An 18,088-nucleotide genomic window follows, 5' to 3' on the forward strand; every position below is an offset into this window, starting at 1 on the left:
AAGGCAGACCACTGCGGTGCTCCGTGTGTCACAGAAGGGACCCTGGAAGTTATTTTTTCGGAGGACTTCTTCCAGAAAGTCGTTCAAGTCGCCTTCTAATCCTTCACTCCCAAACACTCTTGCGATGACATTGTCGCACGACAATCAAACCAATAATTTTTTTATCCTCACATCTGGAATTTATCGGAATCAGGTCATCACCGAGCAGCTGCGCATGAACCGATTTAATCGCTGCCGTCTCCTCGGCAGACATCCTGTAGGCCGCGTTCTTTTTCATAGCTGCCACTCCATCACTGTTGTTCACCATCGGCCATCATCGGTGCAGAGTGTACGTTCACATCGTCGTTTTCTTGTACAGTCATTGGCGACTGGATGGAGACCATCAACCTTCAGTGCTTTAAAACCGCTTCAATCACAGGTGGCTACCATCTTTGTAACCCAGGAGGTCAGCAGCTGCTGGCTACGTGCTGTGACCTCTGAACCACCTCACCGCACCGCAGGTTTTGGCATTTTTAATTGCACATCCAGCTAATGATCATTTGTGCTGTGTGTTGGATGTGAGACACCAAATCTCCAGCATAGAGAGGTGTGTATATTCAGTAAGATCATTGTGATAGCTTTGTTCGCCTCAAGCATACTTGTTGCTTATGTTCAGCAGAGGACGGCTACAGCCATACAATTCAGCTTAACTTTACTGATAGACTGTTTGCTTTTGCGTATCCATCAAGCCAACCAATTTGAATTATCGCATATGAACGTATACCGTTCTCTTGAAAGCTTGCTTCAAGTTAATTGCACATGCATTAACTCTACTCACTATTTGACCTGCTTGCTTCAATGAGCCTGCCAGTTTCTCAGCCTGCCTGCCTGCCAGTGCACTTGCTCTCTGTCTCTCTCTCTGCACATGTTCACATGTTCACATGTTCACATGTTCTCCCAGCTGTATGTCATGCTACCTACCTGTAGCTGAATGGTTTCTTTTTTTTTTGCTGGAGTTATTTGAAGAAATGTTTATAGTGTGTTGGCAGTAGTCTTTGTGCTCTATTTTGCTACAACACTTCCTTCTTGTGTCCTCCTGTGTGTGTGCTTGCGTGGACATATATATATGACATTAGCAGGAAGTGATATCTCCGTGTGCCTCCTAGGTCAACCTGGTACGGTGTGAAACATCAGCATTGGCAAGACAGAAGTAGCTGGACTTTGTTCTGGCCACATCGCCACCTCGTGTGGCCTGCTGTTCACGGACAGCACTTGCCCTGATTGTGTATCATGATGTATGGGTGATCTTTGTGTGTAGAATCCAATTTGGATTCAAATTGGATCCAAATGTAACCACATCTTCAGGGCCTCTCCCCACCATGCCAGTCATACGGGGGTTGTTGGACCATACTTTACCACACTGGTCCGTGTGAGTTGCTAAATGATGGTGGGGTGGTCTCTGTGCCCCGACTGCCACTTCATATATCACTCACCGCTGATCTTAAACATGGTCAGGAATCGAACGCCGGTCGCCGTATTCACGGCTCTAACCACGGTGCCACCACTTAGATTTCAAATCGTAACTGTCTGCGTATCTGTCAGCACGTCTGTCTTGTGTATGGCTATGTGGATACAGTGGAGCCATTAGCACAATGGAGCTCTCGACTACGAGATCCCAGCAAAGGTCTTGGGGGACCGCGGTGCAAGGAATATGGCCGGGCTTCCAGACACACTGCCGCTAATGATGCGTGAACGATTGCAAAGATGTGCTCAGGCTCATTTGTCCGAGTGGGTGTGAGCTGATAATGTTAACGGTCAAATTAAATCAAGCAAACCGCAACTTTTATTCTGAATTCGTTTTGTGCATTTGATATATTGCCATATATCTTTGTACACAAGCTCAGAGCGGCTTGCATATTTTATGAAAGAACGACAATGGTGCTCTGCTTTGTAATCGTGTTGGTTGATTCATGTTTTTTTCATAACGTTGATAATTGTTATTTGTGATGATGGGTGGGGAACGGTGGTGTAGTGGTTAGCACATTGTGCTTATGACGCCAGCGAGCTGAGATGAATTCCTGGCGACAGTCACAGCAGCTCATATCAGTGGAGAGTTACATCTGATCCAGTGGATCCTCCCCCTCCCCTCGTCACCGGCCGACACTGACCAGTGTGGGGAAGTATGGTTAAACAAACTGCGTTGACCACCACAGCTTTAGAAATCCTTAATCCGGCAATGTTTTTACGACAATAGGTTTTACCCTGTCTGGCAATAAAACAGCTTTGTCAAGATGTTAAAACACCAAACAGGATCCTTAGTCAATGAGTCCTGTCACTGCATCAACACACACACAGCACTTGTTGTGAACATGCAAACACAAGACACGCTCTGGTAGTCTTTGATGCACTGTCTCTGAAACTGATTGGTCTCTAATAAAACAGCTGTGTCAAGATGTTCAAACACCAAACAAGTACACCCAAGTGCTGTGTGTGTGGTTGATGCAGACAGGACTCCTTGACTAAGCATCCTGCTTGGTGGTTTGACATCTTGACACAATTGTTTTATTGCCGGGAAGGGTAGAAGCTGTTGTAATATTTGAATACTGGAAAGAAAGGTCCCACATTATAGCAATGTTTTTACAAAGTGCTATACAATTTTGTTTTGAATTATGTATTGATGACGACAATGCGATGGCATCTTTAGAGGTGTTGATAGTTGCGTAATATTAATGTTCGTGGTGATAAAAATTACTGTCACGCAAATTACATCGTGCATTTGTTTACTAATGTTAACGTTGTAAGTCGTGTGTTGCTATCTAAATGATACGAACAATGGTCTTTAGATAAAATTATTTTGAACTGCGCAATTATATTGGTGGGTGAGATTCTGCGAGTGTGTATCACTCTCCACTCTGCTACATGTTGTGGTGCTCTGGTTAGCCCACGGGCAGTTGAAACAATGGTGCAAATCTCTTACCCCCCACCCCTTCTGTCCACCCAACTATTAGGAAGCCATTGTAGCTATGCACTGTTAAATCGCGATTGAAAACTAATTTCGTTAAAACTGCTTTTTGTCCCATTGGTACCTCATTTGCCAGTAAAAAATATGATAATTGGGTTTTTACCCTTTTATCTGGCAACAAAGCTGACACCTTTTTTTACGAGGAGTCATGTTTGCATAGACCACAATACCTGCAGTCATAATGCAAACAAAAAACATAACTCTGATAATGTATGCATACATTATCAGTACGATGTGATTTGCGTGCAGTCATAATGCAAACAAAAAACATAACTCTGATAATGTATGCATACATGTTGTGGTGCACAATTATCACTGCTTTTTGTGTTTAGTTTATTGTCCTTCCCCTACAGCTCCGATTAGTACGGTGCGAATGAAGTTGAACACGGGGGTAAAGTGGGGGTGACTCCCATCCCTTCCAAGACTTGTCAGCGTGGAAGAGTGGGCAAGAACACCATCGTAGAGGCAGGCTCGTCTGCCAGCAATTGCAGTGAGCAAGCGATTACAAGGCGGCACCTTTACCGCTGGATCCCCTGGATAGCCTGAACACACGAGGGGTGGGTGGCCAACACCACGCCCGGTCGCCTTGGTCTCACTAGTGGCGACGTTTACACACCGCATCCGTTACTCAGTTTAGGCTGAGTTGACCTCGGGGAGGCCCAGGACCAGTTCAGATAATCGTCACTGCTGTTGGTGGCAGTGAGCAGGAATTGAACTCGGGTTGCCGGGTTCGGATCGCAGCGCGGTAACCACTACAATACCGCTGCGCACATAGGAGCACACACGCACGCACACGCACGCACACACACGCACACACGCACGTACACGCACACGCACGTACGCACACGCACTACGGCACGTGACAACACCAGCCCATCACGCACACACGCCACTTTGACCCGTACCCGCCGTGCCGGGGGAAATCGGCAAACCTAATCATGCTAAAAACGACCGCCCGCATGCGTTTATTTGGTGTGCTCTGCCCTCCATGTTAATTTGCACAGCCCAGGTTGGGGGGGCGGGGGCAGTGGGATGATGGCACGAGGTTTGGCATGGGGAGTCAGCGGACAGCTCCGACACCTCCTGAAACAAGAAAAAAACAAAGCCCAAAGTGGCTTTGTCCAATTAATGTCGCTCTGTTCAACCAAACGTGTTTGCCTCAGCCCGGTTCAGTGTGTTTAACCCTCCGCTGCTTGCAGGGACAAGTAAAAAATTTCAAATCCTGCAGCTCTGTGTTTGTGCTTGCTCTGTTGGCGTGTCCAATCTGGTGGGATGGGAGCAGGTTCTGGCTTTGTAGAACACTGGGTCACTTGGAAGGAAAATGTGCCGACTGTTATTGCACAGCCCTTGCGTTGAATGGAATGCTTGTGTTGTATATGTTCAGCGTTAGTGGATGGTGCAAGGTATGCCGGTGGGCAAAATGAAAAAGAGTTAATGACTGCCTAATTAGGGGGTTTTACTGAGCTCGCTGTGTGTGTTGTTTTCACCACAGGCAGCCTTTCTCCTCCTCCTGGGCCCATTCACCTTTTTCAACGTGCAAAAGACAAAGTACCTGCAGATCCTCACGACGCTAATGAGGTGGATCGGTAAGCATCGGCTACCTGTGTCGGCACGACACATCCTGTGGATATTTAAGACGTGTGCTTTTATTCGTATGCTTAATTCTTGGCCCTCCGTTGCGTGAGTACCGTCTGTGAGTGCATCCAGGGTTTTAATGTGGAAATGTAACAAAAGCATCAGATAAACCAGTCCACCAATTCGGGGCTGAAAAACTTTATCTCTAGTCCGCTGTAAGGGATATTAGTTTAATTCTTGAAATCTTTTCCATTGCTTTGCTATTGTATTATCAAGAAGAAGAGCAGCATTTGGTGTATCTCTCACTGCTTTGTAGTTGTAATGAGTAAACATTTAACAGAAAGGCAAAAGGTAATATTTTTGTTTTTGACTTAAAACTTCCGTGACTGCAGGAATTCATATTCTTTGGTTCTTTCGGTAAAGTCACAGAGATAGAAAAATAATAAAATTGAGCATACTGGCAGTCTATGATGTAGACTGTAGCCTGGTAGAAAAAAACACAAAAACCACGACGTTTCCATCACAACACAAGCGGTCGACCGCTTGTGTTGCAATCGAAACGTCGTGGTTTTTGTATTTTTTACTGAAAGAACCAGAATAAGTCTACATTATAGACTGCCAGTACGCTCACCAGCTTAAAAACCAGGCTACAGTCTACCAGGCTACATTCTACATTATAGACTGCCAGTACACTCACTTTTATTATTTTATTTTGTTTATTATTTTTTCTTCTATCAAGGAACCAAAGACTATCATATTTTTGCTCTTGTAACGTTTAGGTTCACAGCTTTTTTGATTGATCAATCATTCGTGATCTCATTAATTTAATTGATGTCAAGTCATTTACACATCTTTTGGTGAAATAAGCTTATTAAGAGGTTTCATTAAACTTTTGCGACACTTGAGAGCAGCTATTTTGTATAAACTTTCCAGGAAATAATTTAAGACATTCACACAATTTTAGTTAATAGACACATAGGAAATCTAAATTAGCGTGATCATTTGCAATGAAGTATTTGTAATTGCCACGGCTAACATCAGTGGCGAGTCTTATCTGAATTATTCCTAGACCCCAACCTGCCCCCAACCTTTTCACGAACTCAAATTGACCAGTGTGGTGAAGTATGGTCAAGCAATGCCCATGACCAACACAGCATGGGGAGGGCTTCACTCACGAGGGGATTGATGCAAGGATGTGAAATGTCTTATTGTTATCTCAAATAATGTATTCGTCAATGTACTTAAATGTTTATGGAACTTTGAACAACTCGCCTTTCTTCAGCCTTGTTGGTACTTGTGTTTTTCTGTTTGCTTATAACTGGAGACACATTTAGTGCAGAGATTACAATAGAATTTTTCTAGTTTGCAGTGTTCCTATCTTGAAGTGAACTACCAATCCTAGTGTACGCAACCACCACCGCACTGTGTATGTTTGTGTATACATGCACATACACTCGTCTCATTTACACCCACACCACTCATCTGCTTTATGAAATATGAAGAGAAAAGTCATCGTATTCAGGGTGTTTCTTTGCGAGCCTCATCAAAATGCCCTTTCTCTCTGGCGTGAGATGGCAAATGTTTTATTCCGAGTCGCTGTGAACAACTCCCCACGAGCGACGGACTTTTCCTTTTTGGTCGTTTCATTGGCGACCCTTGAAGTTTTTTGTTTTCCCCCGTTTACCCAAAAAATAAACGAGTGTACGTGTGCGGTCCCCTCCTCCGCTCACCGCAGTGTGAACTTTACTGCTGCCACATCCGTTAGCAAGAGTGGCGCAGCGTGCGGGCAATGAGTCGGGGGGGCTCCCACGCAGGGTGCGCCGCTGTGCAGGGAGCCGCGTGTGCCGGAGTGCCACCCACGAGAGAAAAATACGTAAACGGTCGTGAAAAACTTTCGTCATCGTCATCACTGACGACGCGTGCTGTTTTCCTCTGCCATTTCTGGCTCTGTACGGAATACCGTACCAGCTTGGCACAGGAAGGGGCAGTTTACAGCAGTTATGAGTCTGTGGTTATTATTATTATTATTCAAAACTTGGCCGCGACACGTTCACCCGCTTTGGTGAACACGTTCTCTCTTTGTCCACACGGTTCACCACCCACTGTTCATGATTCATATTTGCTGCCGCCTGCGTCGTGCATAATATGATGAGGTCTCAGGTTGCCTTCGACCCTGCGGACCCCACAATTGGGGTGACATTACTAAACATGAGGTCACCCAGCCAGCAACAGAATATAATAATACAAACACAAACTAAGCTAACTATCAAAGTCAACTGGAATATGTATTCGATAGAACACGTGCTTCCAAACTCTCCCGGGGAGCATTGTGTCAACATACTTTACGAATGGGCTTGTTTTATGTAGAAAAGGAACTAATAATAGTGATTTAATAAAAATTAATAATTTTCGTGGACATTTTTTTCCCCAATTTATTTTTTGAAAATGATTGCATGGTAATCCAGAGTAATTGGTTGTCAAAACATAATTAAACCATTCTTCGTGTCTTTTCTGACTTCATATTATGTCTGTAATGAAACGACTGATAGCTGCTTAGCACGACACTTGTTCTTCCTGCTTCACGTAACCCGACTTGGTGGCCAGTGTAATTTATTCCAAGTCTAATGTAATTCATAGAATATAATTTTAATTTATGTATCATTTAAATGCTTCCCAGCGCATTGTATAGGAGTAAAACATAGAATTTCCTTGTTCCAATGTTGAAGAATGTACACGTATATTTGTAGGGCATAACTCATTGTATTTTCTCTGTTCTTGAGTTTCTGTTTTTTCTAACAGTTGCACCAAATATATGTTGTTGATCGGAATTTTATCTTTTCGATAAATGTTATTTATCTCAGCAGGAAGGGCCCAATACGCTGTGAGGCTCTCTTTCATGGGCATCCTGTGATGGTACAGATCACGGTTACAATCATCGTTACATAGGTCACAATCCAAACAGTATCGGTTCATGCTTTACATGTATGTATCTATGTTGAACTTCTTTTGCACTGTACTTAGCCAAGCCTGCTAGTTGTCTATGTATGTACTTGTTCAAAGAAGAGGGAACCGGATGAAAATGTAAATTATTTATTTTTTAATATAGCAGCTAAAAATATAGCTAAAAATATAGCTAAAAATATAGCTAAAAATATCATAAAAAGCAAAAATCCAGTCAGTAACGTTGAACTGTGAAGTGTGATCCACACAGACTCGGGCTCCCGCTTCTCTGCCGATTATTGATTATGGCCACATCTTTGGAGGAACTTGAGCTTTATTGCTCACCACAAGACGTGCTCTGAATGTAGTAAACGCGTCTCATTCATCCTTCACGCAGTTTGATTTGTCCCACGTGTGTGCCACGGTAGAATTGTCTGCTCCGCTTTGCCTCACGGAGGTCAATGCAGATGAGTGTTGTGTAGGATGAAAATATCCAGTTCTTGCAAAAAGCATGTGTTTTACGCAGTTAAATGTCCATCTCACGTTCAGTGTTATTTCTGGTATTTGTCCTGGTGGCAAGGGTTAACGTGGTGCGTGTGTAATGGATTGGTGGTTACGAGGTCTCTCCCACGTTCTGGGGAATTGACCCCATCCTATCAGACTTACAACTTTCGTGACTGCAGGAATTGATATTCTTGGTTCTTTCGGTAAAGTCACGTGACTTTAGCGAAAGAACCAAGAATATGACCCATCCTGTCACTCGATAAAATGAGGACCACTTAGTGGGAAGTAGAAAGTGGTTGCTGTGTGGGCAAAGTGGTATTTGCCATGGGAATGCTGGAATGTCTCCACTGCTGGAATGTCTCCACTGCTGGCTGAGGGGCTACCGTCAGAGGTGAGTGGCGCTCTCGGGTGCTTGTCAAGACACTTTGCATTCCACATGTAAGATGTGAGGAAATATTAACATTTGAATCGTATTGGGTCATGTGATCGTGAACGTATTACGTACGACACATCATCACACAAACTTGAAAACATTTATTTTTACACACGACTAGATGTGTGTATTGTGAGCTTAAAAGTGAATGTACACCACTACGATTAAACACATATGTGGAAGAACAATTATGTAAATCAACAACTCTTATTATTGGTTAAGTAAAGGTGGCCGGACAGTTCAGGGCTGATAGCAAAGAGGCGGTACTGCTGAGAAATGGGGTTGAATTCTGAGTAGCTACCCACGATGGAATTGGCCAAACCTCCCAATGCAGAATGCTCTTGAACAAGAGTTGACACTAAATGAGGCTTTGATGGATGAACTAAGGGCATTGCTGTTATGCCACGACTTAGTGACTGGACTGAGACCATCAAATGAACTACACTTGAGTCTGGTTTAAGCACAGATGGCTCTTTGGATTAGAACACAGGTCTCAGTGGTGCTGGCTCAGAGTGTTGTGACATCAGCATTGTCCCATGAGCCAGCCACCCGCTTTTGTTCGCAGGGCAGAGTGCACACTCCTCGCTGTGCAGAGCTCTTGGCGCAAGGCTGTTTTTCGTGCCCAGCCTGGCACATTTGTTCGACCCCACTGTGCATCAATACCATACAAAGTAGCTTTTTGTATCCATTTTTTCTTGTAGTACACCCATCGCAACATGCAATGATTGACAAACTATTTTTGTTCGAAATATGCAGAGAGTGATAAAGTTATGGTTCCCATTACGAAGTTTTGCAGAAAGCACTATTCTTCCAAAGCCGGGCTCTTTGCCGTCATGTGAAGTGTTAATATAATTTACCAGTTGGTCAGTGCATTTCCTTTTAGAGAAATGCATTGTTAATCTTTCATCATTACGTGCATATGGCCCTCCACATGAAAGGCTGTCCTCCTCTCCTCGGCACCATTACTTCTGTGTCTCACGAAGAGCCTTTGAAATAATAAGTCTCTCTCCTTTCAGCCAATTCGGAATTCATGGACCAGACATTTTCAGAGACATTCTAAGGATTAAAGTATTCAGACTCGCATTGTTACCCATCCGTCATATGTATATATATCATCGCATTGCTCTTCTCTTAAATGTTAAGGGTTAGTGCATGCACACTTTGAATATACTTTGCTTGAAAGGTTTTGGCTATTTACTGCGGGGTTGCCCATACTTTGTTTTTGTATCAAGGACCGACTTGATCGACATGCTGATGGCCATAGGCCACGTAGATAGAATACATGAAGATATAAATATAAGAGATGTATTCATAAGGGCTGTGGGAGATTTTCGAGTCGCACAGGATAACGATGTGTTCAGAAGAGAGAGAGAGCTAGGAAACGCGAGATGGAATCGAGATGTATTCATGAGAGATAGGAGATATGAGAGATGGAGTAGGCAGCCGCTATATTCATAAGAGAGCTATGAAAGAGATAGGGGGTGAGAGGTAAAATAGGGGGCGTATTCACAGGAGATATGAGAGAGAGAGAGAGAAGAAAGGTGTTTAATTTGTAAGCGAGGATGAAAGAGAGCTAGGATAAAGATGTAATCAGGCGCGAGGGGTGTAGCGAGATACAGAGCATGAGCACAACACTCGCAGCCAAAGTATTCACTCCGTGTGCCCGCACCCCCACCAACCACGACTCCCCAACGAACCCCACCCCTCCCACATCACTTCCCTCCAGAGTCCCTTATGGAGACTAGGAACATTCCATTAATTATATCGCACCAGCGTGCGATTAATTATTTTTCATAACAATAAACTATTTCACACATTTCTGTGCATGTGTCATTAATAATTTCACACAAACGTGTGAAATTATGTAGTTTATTATTTCCGTGGCAGTGCTGCAGTAGCAGCAGCAGGCCACCTTTGATAGTGCCTTCCATCGATGCCTGCTGCCAGATTAAATGAGCTCCCGGGTTGATTTGGCCCATGGGCCACAGTTGAGACAGCCCTGGCCTATAGTATATCTGTAGCATGTGTGCATGTTTATGTGTATGACACTAATTAGTCCTTCTGTGGGCTTCACCTCTCTCTCTCTCTCATGCTGATGAATGCCTAATGACTATCTTGAAGACACATATTGGCTGAAAGATTGAGCAGTATTTGTCTACGAGTAAACTATGTTATTTATGATTCATAATTGATTTTGGAGTTAGGCCACGTAGTGATCCAATTACACCACCAGACAGCCAAACAATATAATTGTCACGTGTACGAGGGTTTAATGCGCCTATTATTATTATTATCATCGTTTCAGCTCACTGATAAGTTGAGCAACAGTTCTCACAACCCAAGTTAGCAATTGGATACGACGTTTCATTTGTAACGATGTCAAATCTCATCTCTACGTGTCAATTTAGCCATGCCATTTATTTAGCATTTACTTATTCTGCACGTATACATCAAGTTCAAGAGGTCATCATTGCCACTGGCTTTGATGTCACTTGAACCTTGGGAATGCTTCCTGCCTTTTGCTAGATCCGCAGCTTTTGCAGATCTGACACGTGAAAATGAATCATTTAAACTGCCAGCACTTGCAGTAGCCATATTCACGTTTAAATGTTAGTGTAATTTGCATAAAGCTGTGTCTTTCTTTTTAAGACGGCTATCTTTCTCAGCATAATGTTTGCTCTTCTTAATGGTTACTCTTTCCAGCTTCAACAATAATTCACGGAGCATCCCAAAAATAAGAAAAGCAAAATGTTTAGTCTCAGAACTGTTTATAAAATTGAAATTGTAATTTAAACATTGCATTGTTAAGGGGCTATATTCGAAACAGTGTAAATCAACTACAATACGTGGTTATTCTCGGCAGTGATCGATATACAAATGCTTCAATCGGTGCATTTAATATATACATTTGGTGACCCCGCTAATGGATGCATTAGGTCGATGAAATAATAAAAGTTATAGCTGGACTCTCAGGAATCCTGCCTCACCACATGGCTCTGTCATGCTGCCGAAACAAAAACCAACCTGACTGTGGTATTGGGACTGGTTATTCAGCAACTTGGTAATTAATCACCAAGGGGCTGTGGGTTGTTGTTTAACAAATAAGACAAGATATCGGCGGTGTTCCATTTTCTAAAGTGATTTATATTTCAATAGCAGTACGTTGCCTGCAACATGTCAACTCCTTGCGGCTTTATTTTAACAGCTTGGGCTTCGTCCAAAACACCTGGGAACAGTTTACAAAATGAGTGGGTGCGCATTCGCTTGAGCCAGAGGTCGCTGGTTCCATCTCCTGGCATGGCAGCTAAACCAACGGTGCACATTTATAAAATCCTCCTCCTGCCTCTGTGAACCTCGCAGAATGAATGGGTTACACCACAGTCAGTCGATAGGTCACATGTGGTGGTGTAAAGTGTGGGTACTCGAATCCCTTTGGAGACATTTTGCAAGGTTGGAAGAAGATGCAAAAATAGCCCCGGGAGGAGCTCCGTGAGAGCTCCCTCCTCGTGGAGGTCCTCCGATGAGCAGTAAGGTGAGCAATGTCAGGGCTGCACCGCCACCTAACAACGTGATGTTGTGCTTAGTGGTCCTGATTCTTGGTTGAGAGGGTAATTCTGTGAACTGCTAAGCCTGTGGATGTCTGATCGAGAGTCCAGATCCTGCCATGGGAAAGGGGAATATCCACCACTGACTCAGGGCCACGAATGAAGATGAGCGCTGCTCAACACTCACTTCAGCAGAGAGACATATCTTTTAGACACACCGAAGGGTGACGCTGGAGAGATGTTTTCAGTTCGTATTCCAACGTGACTTGACATTTTATTGGATTTGATATGTAGGAATGGCAATCATAGTATACGGACAGTTTTGCATACAGACAAAACTTTGAAAGCCGCTCAGAGGCACGGATACCAGCTCAAAGTTGAATACAAATGTATATTTAAATGTCTGGGTTTCTGTATTCTTACATAAGTAGAGAATGGTAGCAAATTGTATTTTGTACAAATAAACCCTCAGTTTATAGTCTTTGGGTCTTTCGGTAAAGTCACGTAGATGGGTTCAAATTAATACAAATAAAATAAACAAAAAACTACGACGTTCCGATCATTAAACAATCGATCGTCATCCTCCTGACGAGGAGAATGACGATCGACACGTCGTTGGTCTTTGTTTATTTTATTTTTATTAATGTGAACCCATCTACGGGACTTTACTAAAAAACCCAAAGAATATGAATTCCTGCAGTCACGAAAGCTTTAAGTCAAAATGTAACCCTCAGTTTAATAACAGATATGGGACCATAACTTGGTATGTAGACCGAGAATAAATATCCTTGTATAGAGAGTGCAATAATGAACGCTCTCTTGCTTCATTCACGCTGTTGTGACTGAAATAAATAAATTATGCCATTTCCCACGAAAGTTGTTTGTCATTTACAATGTTCGTTTCTGTCTTCTGTGCTAACTGCAGTTCGTGCAGCAATGTAAATCTACTTGAAGAATGTAACACGGCAAATACATTTAAATTGCATTAAGAAACCTTCATATACAATTAATCGAACATTATTAAGGCCATCCGTGTGTCAATATCGTTTAATTCAGTCAGTTTACGTGGCATGTTTGCATATTTTTTTGGTGAGTGAGTTAGTCACACAATAGTCACACAATAGTCACACATGCGCAAGTACACGCACTTTATGACCTGCACACACAACAAACTGTGGCAGGTATGCATGACTACTGCTTCAGACACTGGTTTAAAACTACAAATAATATAAATAGCTTTGTTCAGAGAAATATAAAGCGTTACATAAAAAAAAAACTTCTTCTCTTTCAAAATCCACCACCACGCACTCTTGAGCTGACAATGCCGTTTCGTCTTTGCAAGAGAGAGAGGGAGGGGGAGTGGTTCTGCATTGAAATGAGCAAAATGACATTGAACACCCCGGGAGAGGACTGTGGCACGAGCCCCCCCCTCCCCCGTGTTTGGTGTTATGTCTTCCCTTTGTCGGAGCATTTTCACGCGCAGAGGTTTACTTTCGCGGCAATTGTTTGGGGTTTTGCAGGCAAATGCCGAGACTAAGTGGGCCATTGAGCCAAGTGTAAAGTTCGGCGAATGGCCTCATTTGTGGCTCAGTGCCCTAATTTGAATTTCGAGAACATATTGCAGAGTGATAGGCCCATTTTGGTTGTTCCACTTTGAAAGTGCCCAAAAGGATGTTCTTCATCCACGCGCATCCCTTACAATTACATTTGTGGATCGTCACCTGTGTGTGTGTGTGTGCGTGCGATGCACGCCTGCAGGCCTCCGAGGCGGCTGGCGAGGTGTTGAGGGCTGTCCCCTCGTGTGTGTGTGTGGTGGGTTCTCTGCAGCCACAGTGAATTCTCAATGGGGCATTGGCCAAAGACCTCAAGTGGTTACCTGAGAGAAGTCTGAGACTCAGCGAGGCTTTCATGGATAAAAAAAATACGTATTTATTTATCATCATAGAATTAAGCGCTCCTGGACGAATGAATATCCTGAAGCAGAAGATTCGTGCTGGATACAGTCACATTTGCAAATGTGATTTGTAACTTTGATCCCTATCTGTGTATCAATAGTTCAATGTTAATGTGTCATTTTATTGAGGGACTTTGTTTTATCTTGGTGTGGTCTGGGACTGTTTTGTTGTTCTTGCTGCCTTGCTCAAGCTCGATAAATCTTACTTAGATAATGTATTTGTTTATATTTATTGACTTCCTTACATTTTTCTCTATTTTTCACTCCTGTCGTGTTTTTGTATTGCTGGTTGTCGTAACTTGCCCACCCGCCCAGACGGGACATCTGTATAAAAAAAGCTTAATAGCTCATAGGATTCCTCCAGTCTAAATCAAGATTATGATTCTTAAGGGCCATCATTTTACAAACGTGACTCCTTATTTTCGGAATACACAAGACAAAAACACACTTCTCGAGATACTGACCTAAGTTGTGTGTCTTGTGCTCTGCAATAATTTAAAGCTTCGTTGATGAGAACAATAATGAAGTCGTGGTGAGACCCACTACAGCACTTTCATGATGAAGTGTATGAGGAAATCGTCGATTCCCAATCCACAAATGGATTTTCATCGTACTCTACCAGGCTCGTCAATGTGGGTTTGTGAAGGTGGTGAGGGAGGAATCAATTCTGATCTCACTTTACGCTGATGTTCACCTTAGCCAGGAATCTAACTCGGATCGCTGGCTTCAAAGCACAGCCCGCTACTATAGCAACCACGACCTTGACTGTGTTGTCAATGTAGACACATCACTAAAGCACGATGATGGAGTTCCTGACCTGATTTTAAACTATTTTTTTTCCTCATTAAAGCTCTAAGCTCACGGGTCAGACAGTCCAAAACAACCTATAGCTGTATATCCAAAAGATAAGAGCTATAGCATTTGTACTTTCATTTTCATCTTTCCTTCAACCAAAAAAATGTCTGATGAAAATCATTATCATTGGAGCACGCAAAAATATCACACGTGATATTCTGATTGTTAATTTATTCGGGAGCTATGGAAATTACCCTTGGGTAGTGCTGTATGTCAGGAATCGCATACTTAGCTTCAGTCTTAACTTCATTTTATTTCAAACGACTTCTGTAAATGTAGCCTCAATGAACGGACAGCGTTTATGCCAAATCGAGAATATTCTGATAAATGCCGGTGATCTGGCACACGGTCTGCCCTTTTCTCACTTTGAGCAGCTGCTGTGTCATTTCAAGAGTGCATTTCATGTCGTCCCTCTCCTCCCGAGTGGAAGGGCTTGAGGGAGATGGACCAGGCTGAAAATGCATTTTGTTTCAGCGAGCATGATAAATGACGCTGGTGAATGCGCACCAGTTTTAGATTAATCCGTATTCATGTTAAGCCGGGATGGGGCGGGGGGTGGGGGAGTAGTGGTGCGGTGGTTATCTCGCTGCGCTTTGAACCCCGTAGCCCGAGTTGGATTCCTGACCATGGCTAACTTCGGTGGCGAGTGATATCTGAATCGGTTCTTGGTCCCCCACGTTTCCAACCTGCAGTGACGAGCAGTCTGGTGAAATATGGTGACTCAACCCCCATGACTGACATGGTGTGGTGGGGGGGGGGCTTCATCCAGCAGTGAATTGACAAAGGGATAGAAAAATATGTATATGATTTTTTTTTTACTATAAATATATCACAATGTTGCCCATCCCAAGTTCAGCCACAAGATGAGAATGGCCTCATTTATTCAATATATGTACAAGAAGCCAACAACAATCGTCTTGACTAAATGTCCCCCAATGCATTGGCTTTTGTGAGGTGCCACCCTGTTATTGAGGAATACGTCGGCACGCCATGTCTAGGAATTGGATTCAAGGGAACCATTTGCCCAGGACATGAATTGGGCTCCTTAAACGTTTCACATTTACACTCTAAAACGATCTGGCCAGGTGGTGCTGTGGTAACGAATCCATCTCGCAATTAGACGGTTTTGAGTTCAAATCCCATACGGAGGTCATTGCAGGCACGATCAATCCTTGGTGGTGGATTGAACGAATATTACTGTCTGCCAAGTTTACTGTGGTTGTCCTATGACAGCGTTTTTCATGGCAAGGCCCCCGGTGGCCTTTAGTGCGGCCCCTGACGTGCGGCCTCCGACAAGACACAAATGTGAAAACACCCCCCCCCCTCCATCATCATCGTGCTGATATCAAATTCTAATGGTTTCAAATGTGTGGCGGTCCTCACACTGATGATGTTTTATCAGTGAAAGCGGCCCCCCTCTGAAAGTTAGTGAAGAGCACTGTCCTATGGTGATGCTGGCCTCATCATATGAATGTGGAATTTCCACCAATAGAGATAAGAAACTCTTTGAGCGTGGGAAAAAAATATATAACCAGCATTTAATTGGCGGGTGAAACGCACAGGGTTATAACAGCATACCGCCATCGTGGGTTGTCGTGATGCAGAAGCATTGCCAGCGATAAGTTGTTTATGTGCAGAGTGTATATGTGTGTATATAAATATTCATGTATGAATGAACACGGTATATATTTTTGAAATGCTTTTCTCTGTGAAGTATTGCCTTCCAACACATACATTAGGGTCTACCCACATCCGCAATGCATCCAACTCACACTCCCTTATACAGAATGTTATTTATTATAAGGCTTCACATGAATCATTCATTACCTGGATACATGATTTAGCTCCCAATGAAGTGAAATGTTTGAGGAATGCGCTTGCTATTTCATTCATTCAAGTTGCTCTGCTTCAAGCATTTTTCACTGTTATTTCCCCAGGTGTAAGCACCTTTGCCCCTTTTGCTGATTTCCCATTGTTGATGTTTAAATGGCAGAAATCTCTTGGTCTGTTCACAAATTATTAGTACAATACCCGACGATTTGTGCTTCATGGTTTTTGACTTAAATTGTACCATGATGAGTGGAAAATAATCAACCCGAGCTAACTTACGATACCGTGAATTTCTTTTTTAACATTCAGTTATTTCCGTGCAATATTTTTGTTATTTGTCATGTGACTCAGTTGTTTTTGACCTTATTTCTATTTGCTTGATTGCCGTACTCTGCTTGTTTTGCTTCTGTCAATTTGGTGTCCCAGGTCACTCTTGCAATTGAGACTTTTATCCTGATCACTTGAGTCCTGACCTGGTTTAACAAAATCAACTTGAACTTGAACGCACGTGCTCCTCGTGTCACCATTCAGTGACGACAGCAATGCAAATGCCCCATCGCCTCGCTCCCCCCTCAGCCACAACCATATTTCAAATAAAATTAAATACTGTATCGTTTTTTTACCACGCCGAAGAACCCTTCCTGAATTGCGACACTTTTTCGGGAAGGCTTTCGTTGTGGGATGTCCTATCGGAGCTTTCTAAATAGCATCAGGTAGCTCAGGACACACAGCTTCGGTGCACATTCACAAAACAACAGGTTTTGGTGGAGTGTATTGGTGGAGTGTCTTTCAAAAGTTGCGTAGTCCACGCGTATGCACGATTTTTCTTCCTCGATGTAAGGAGTATTTGAACGTGAGCAATGATGACATTTGCACATTTGTACAGTTTACAAAATGTGTATGCTAATGGAGCATCACATTAACACATTCCTCTTCATAATTGGCTGCATGCAACAGTGACCTGCTCGCAGAATCAGACCTGAACTTTGACCACTCTTGCTAGTAGTTGTGCAATGCATGATCACGTCACTGTGCAAATGTCTCTAGCATCTCTATTATGTTTGCTTTTTAATGACAAGCAATACTCTTCCCAGCAATAGAAGCGCTGTCTCGACCAAGTGTTTTCCTCTGTTGTGCATAAAAGCATCAAACCACAGGGAACGACTGTAACGTGCACGACTTGTTCTTGCACGGAGTACATGTCCTCTCTCTCAGCGTGTGTGTGTTGGTTTTATAATCGTGTTGTTCCTTTGTGTATTATTTAGTTGTCTCTTTTTACTCGTCTGTCTTGCCTTTTATTGTTACTGACAACATCTGCCTCGCCTCTTCCTGGTGGCACATTGTGGTGCCATTTCTGCTGCGAGCCTCAGCGTTTAAAAACCCGATCGTCTTTGTTATAATTGAGCTGTATCTTTTTTTGTTTGTTAATTAGAAAAAGTAACTTTTCTTTT

At 43.1% G+C, this 18,088-nt stretch overlaps 1 protein-coding gene across 2 annotated transcripts in view; it reads left to right on the forward strand.

The window, feature by feature from the left end:
• Positions 1–18,088, forward strand: part of SLC38A12 (solute carrier family 38 member 12) — a 248,052-nt gene that overhangs the window by 137,196 nt on the left and 92,768 nt on the right. For both annotated transcript variants that reach the window (XM_078872611.1, XM_078872610.1), the window contains exon 9: positions 4,494–4,587. In XM_078872611.1, coding sequence (XP_078728737.1) covers positions 4,494–4,587 — 94 coding nt within the window. The remainder of the gene's footprint in view (positions 1–4,493; positions 4,588–18,088) is intronic.

Source organism: Lampetra fluviatilis, chromosome 35 (genome assembly GCF_964198595.1).
Source record: "Lampetra fluviatilis chromosome 35, kcLamFluv1.1, whole genome shotgun sequence".
NCBI classification, from domain to species: domain Eukaryota; kingdom Metazoa; phylum Chordata; class Hyperoartia; order Petromyzontiformes; family Petromyzontidae; genus Lampetra; species Lampetra fluviatilis.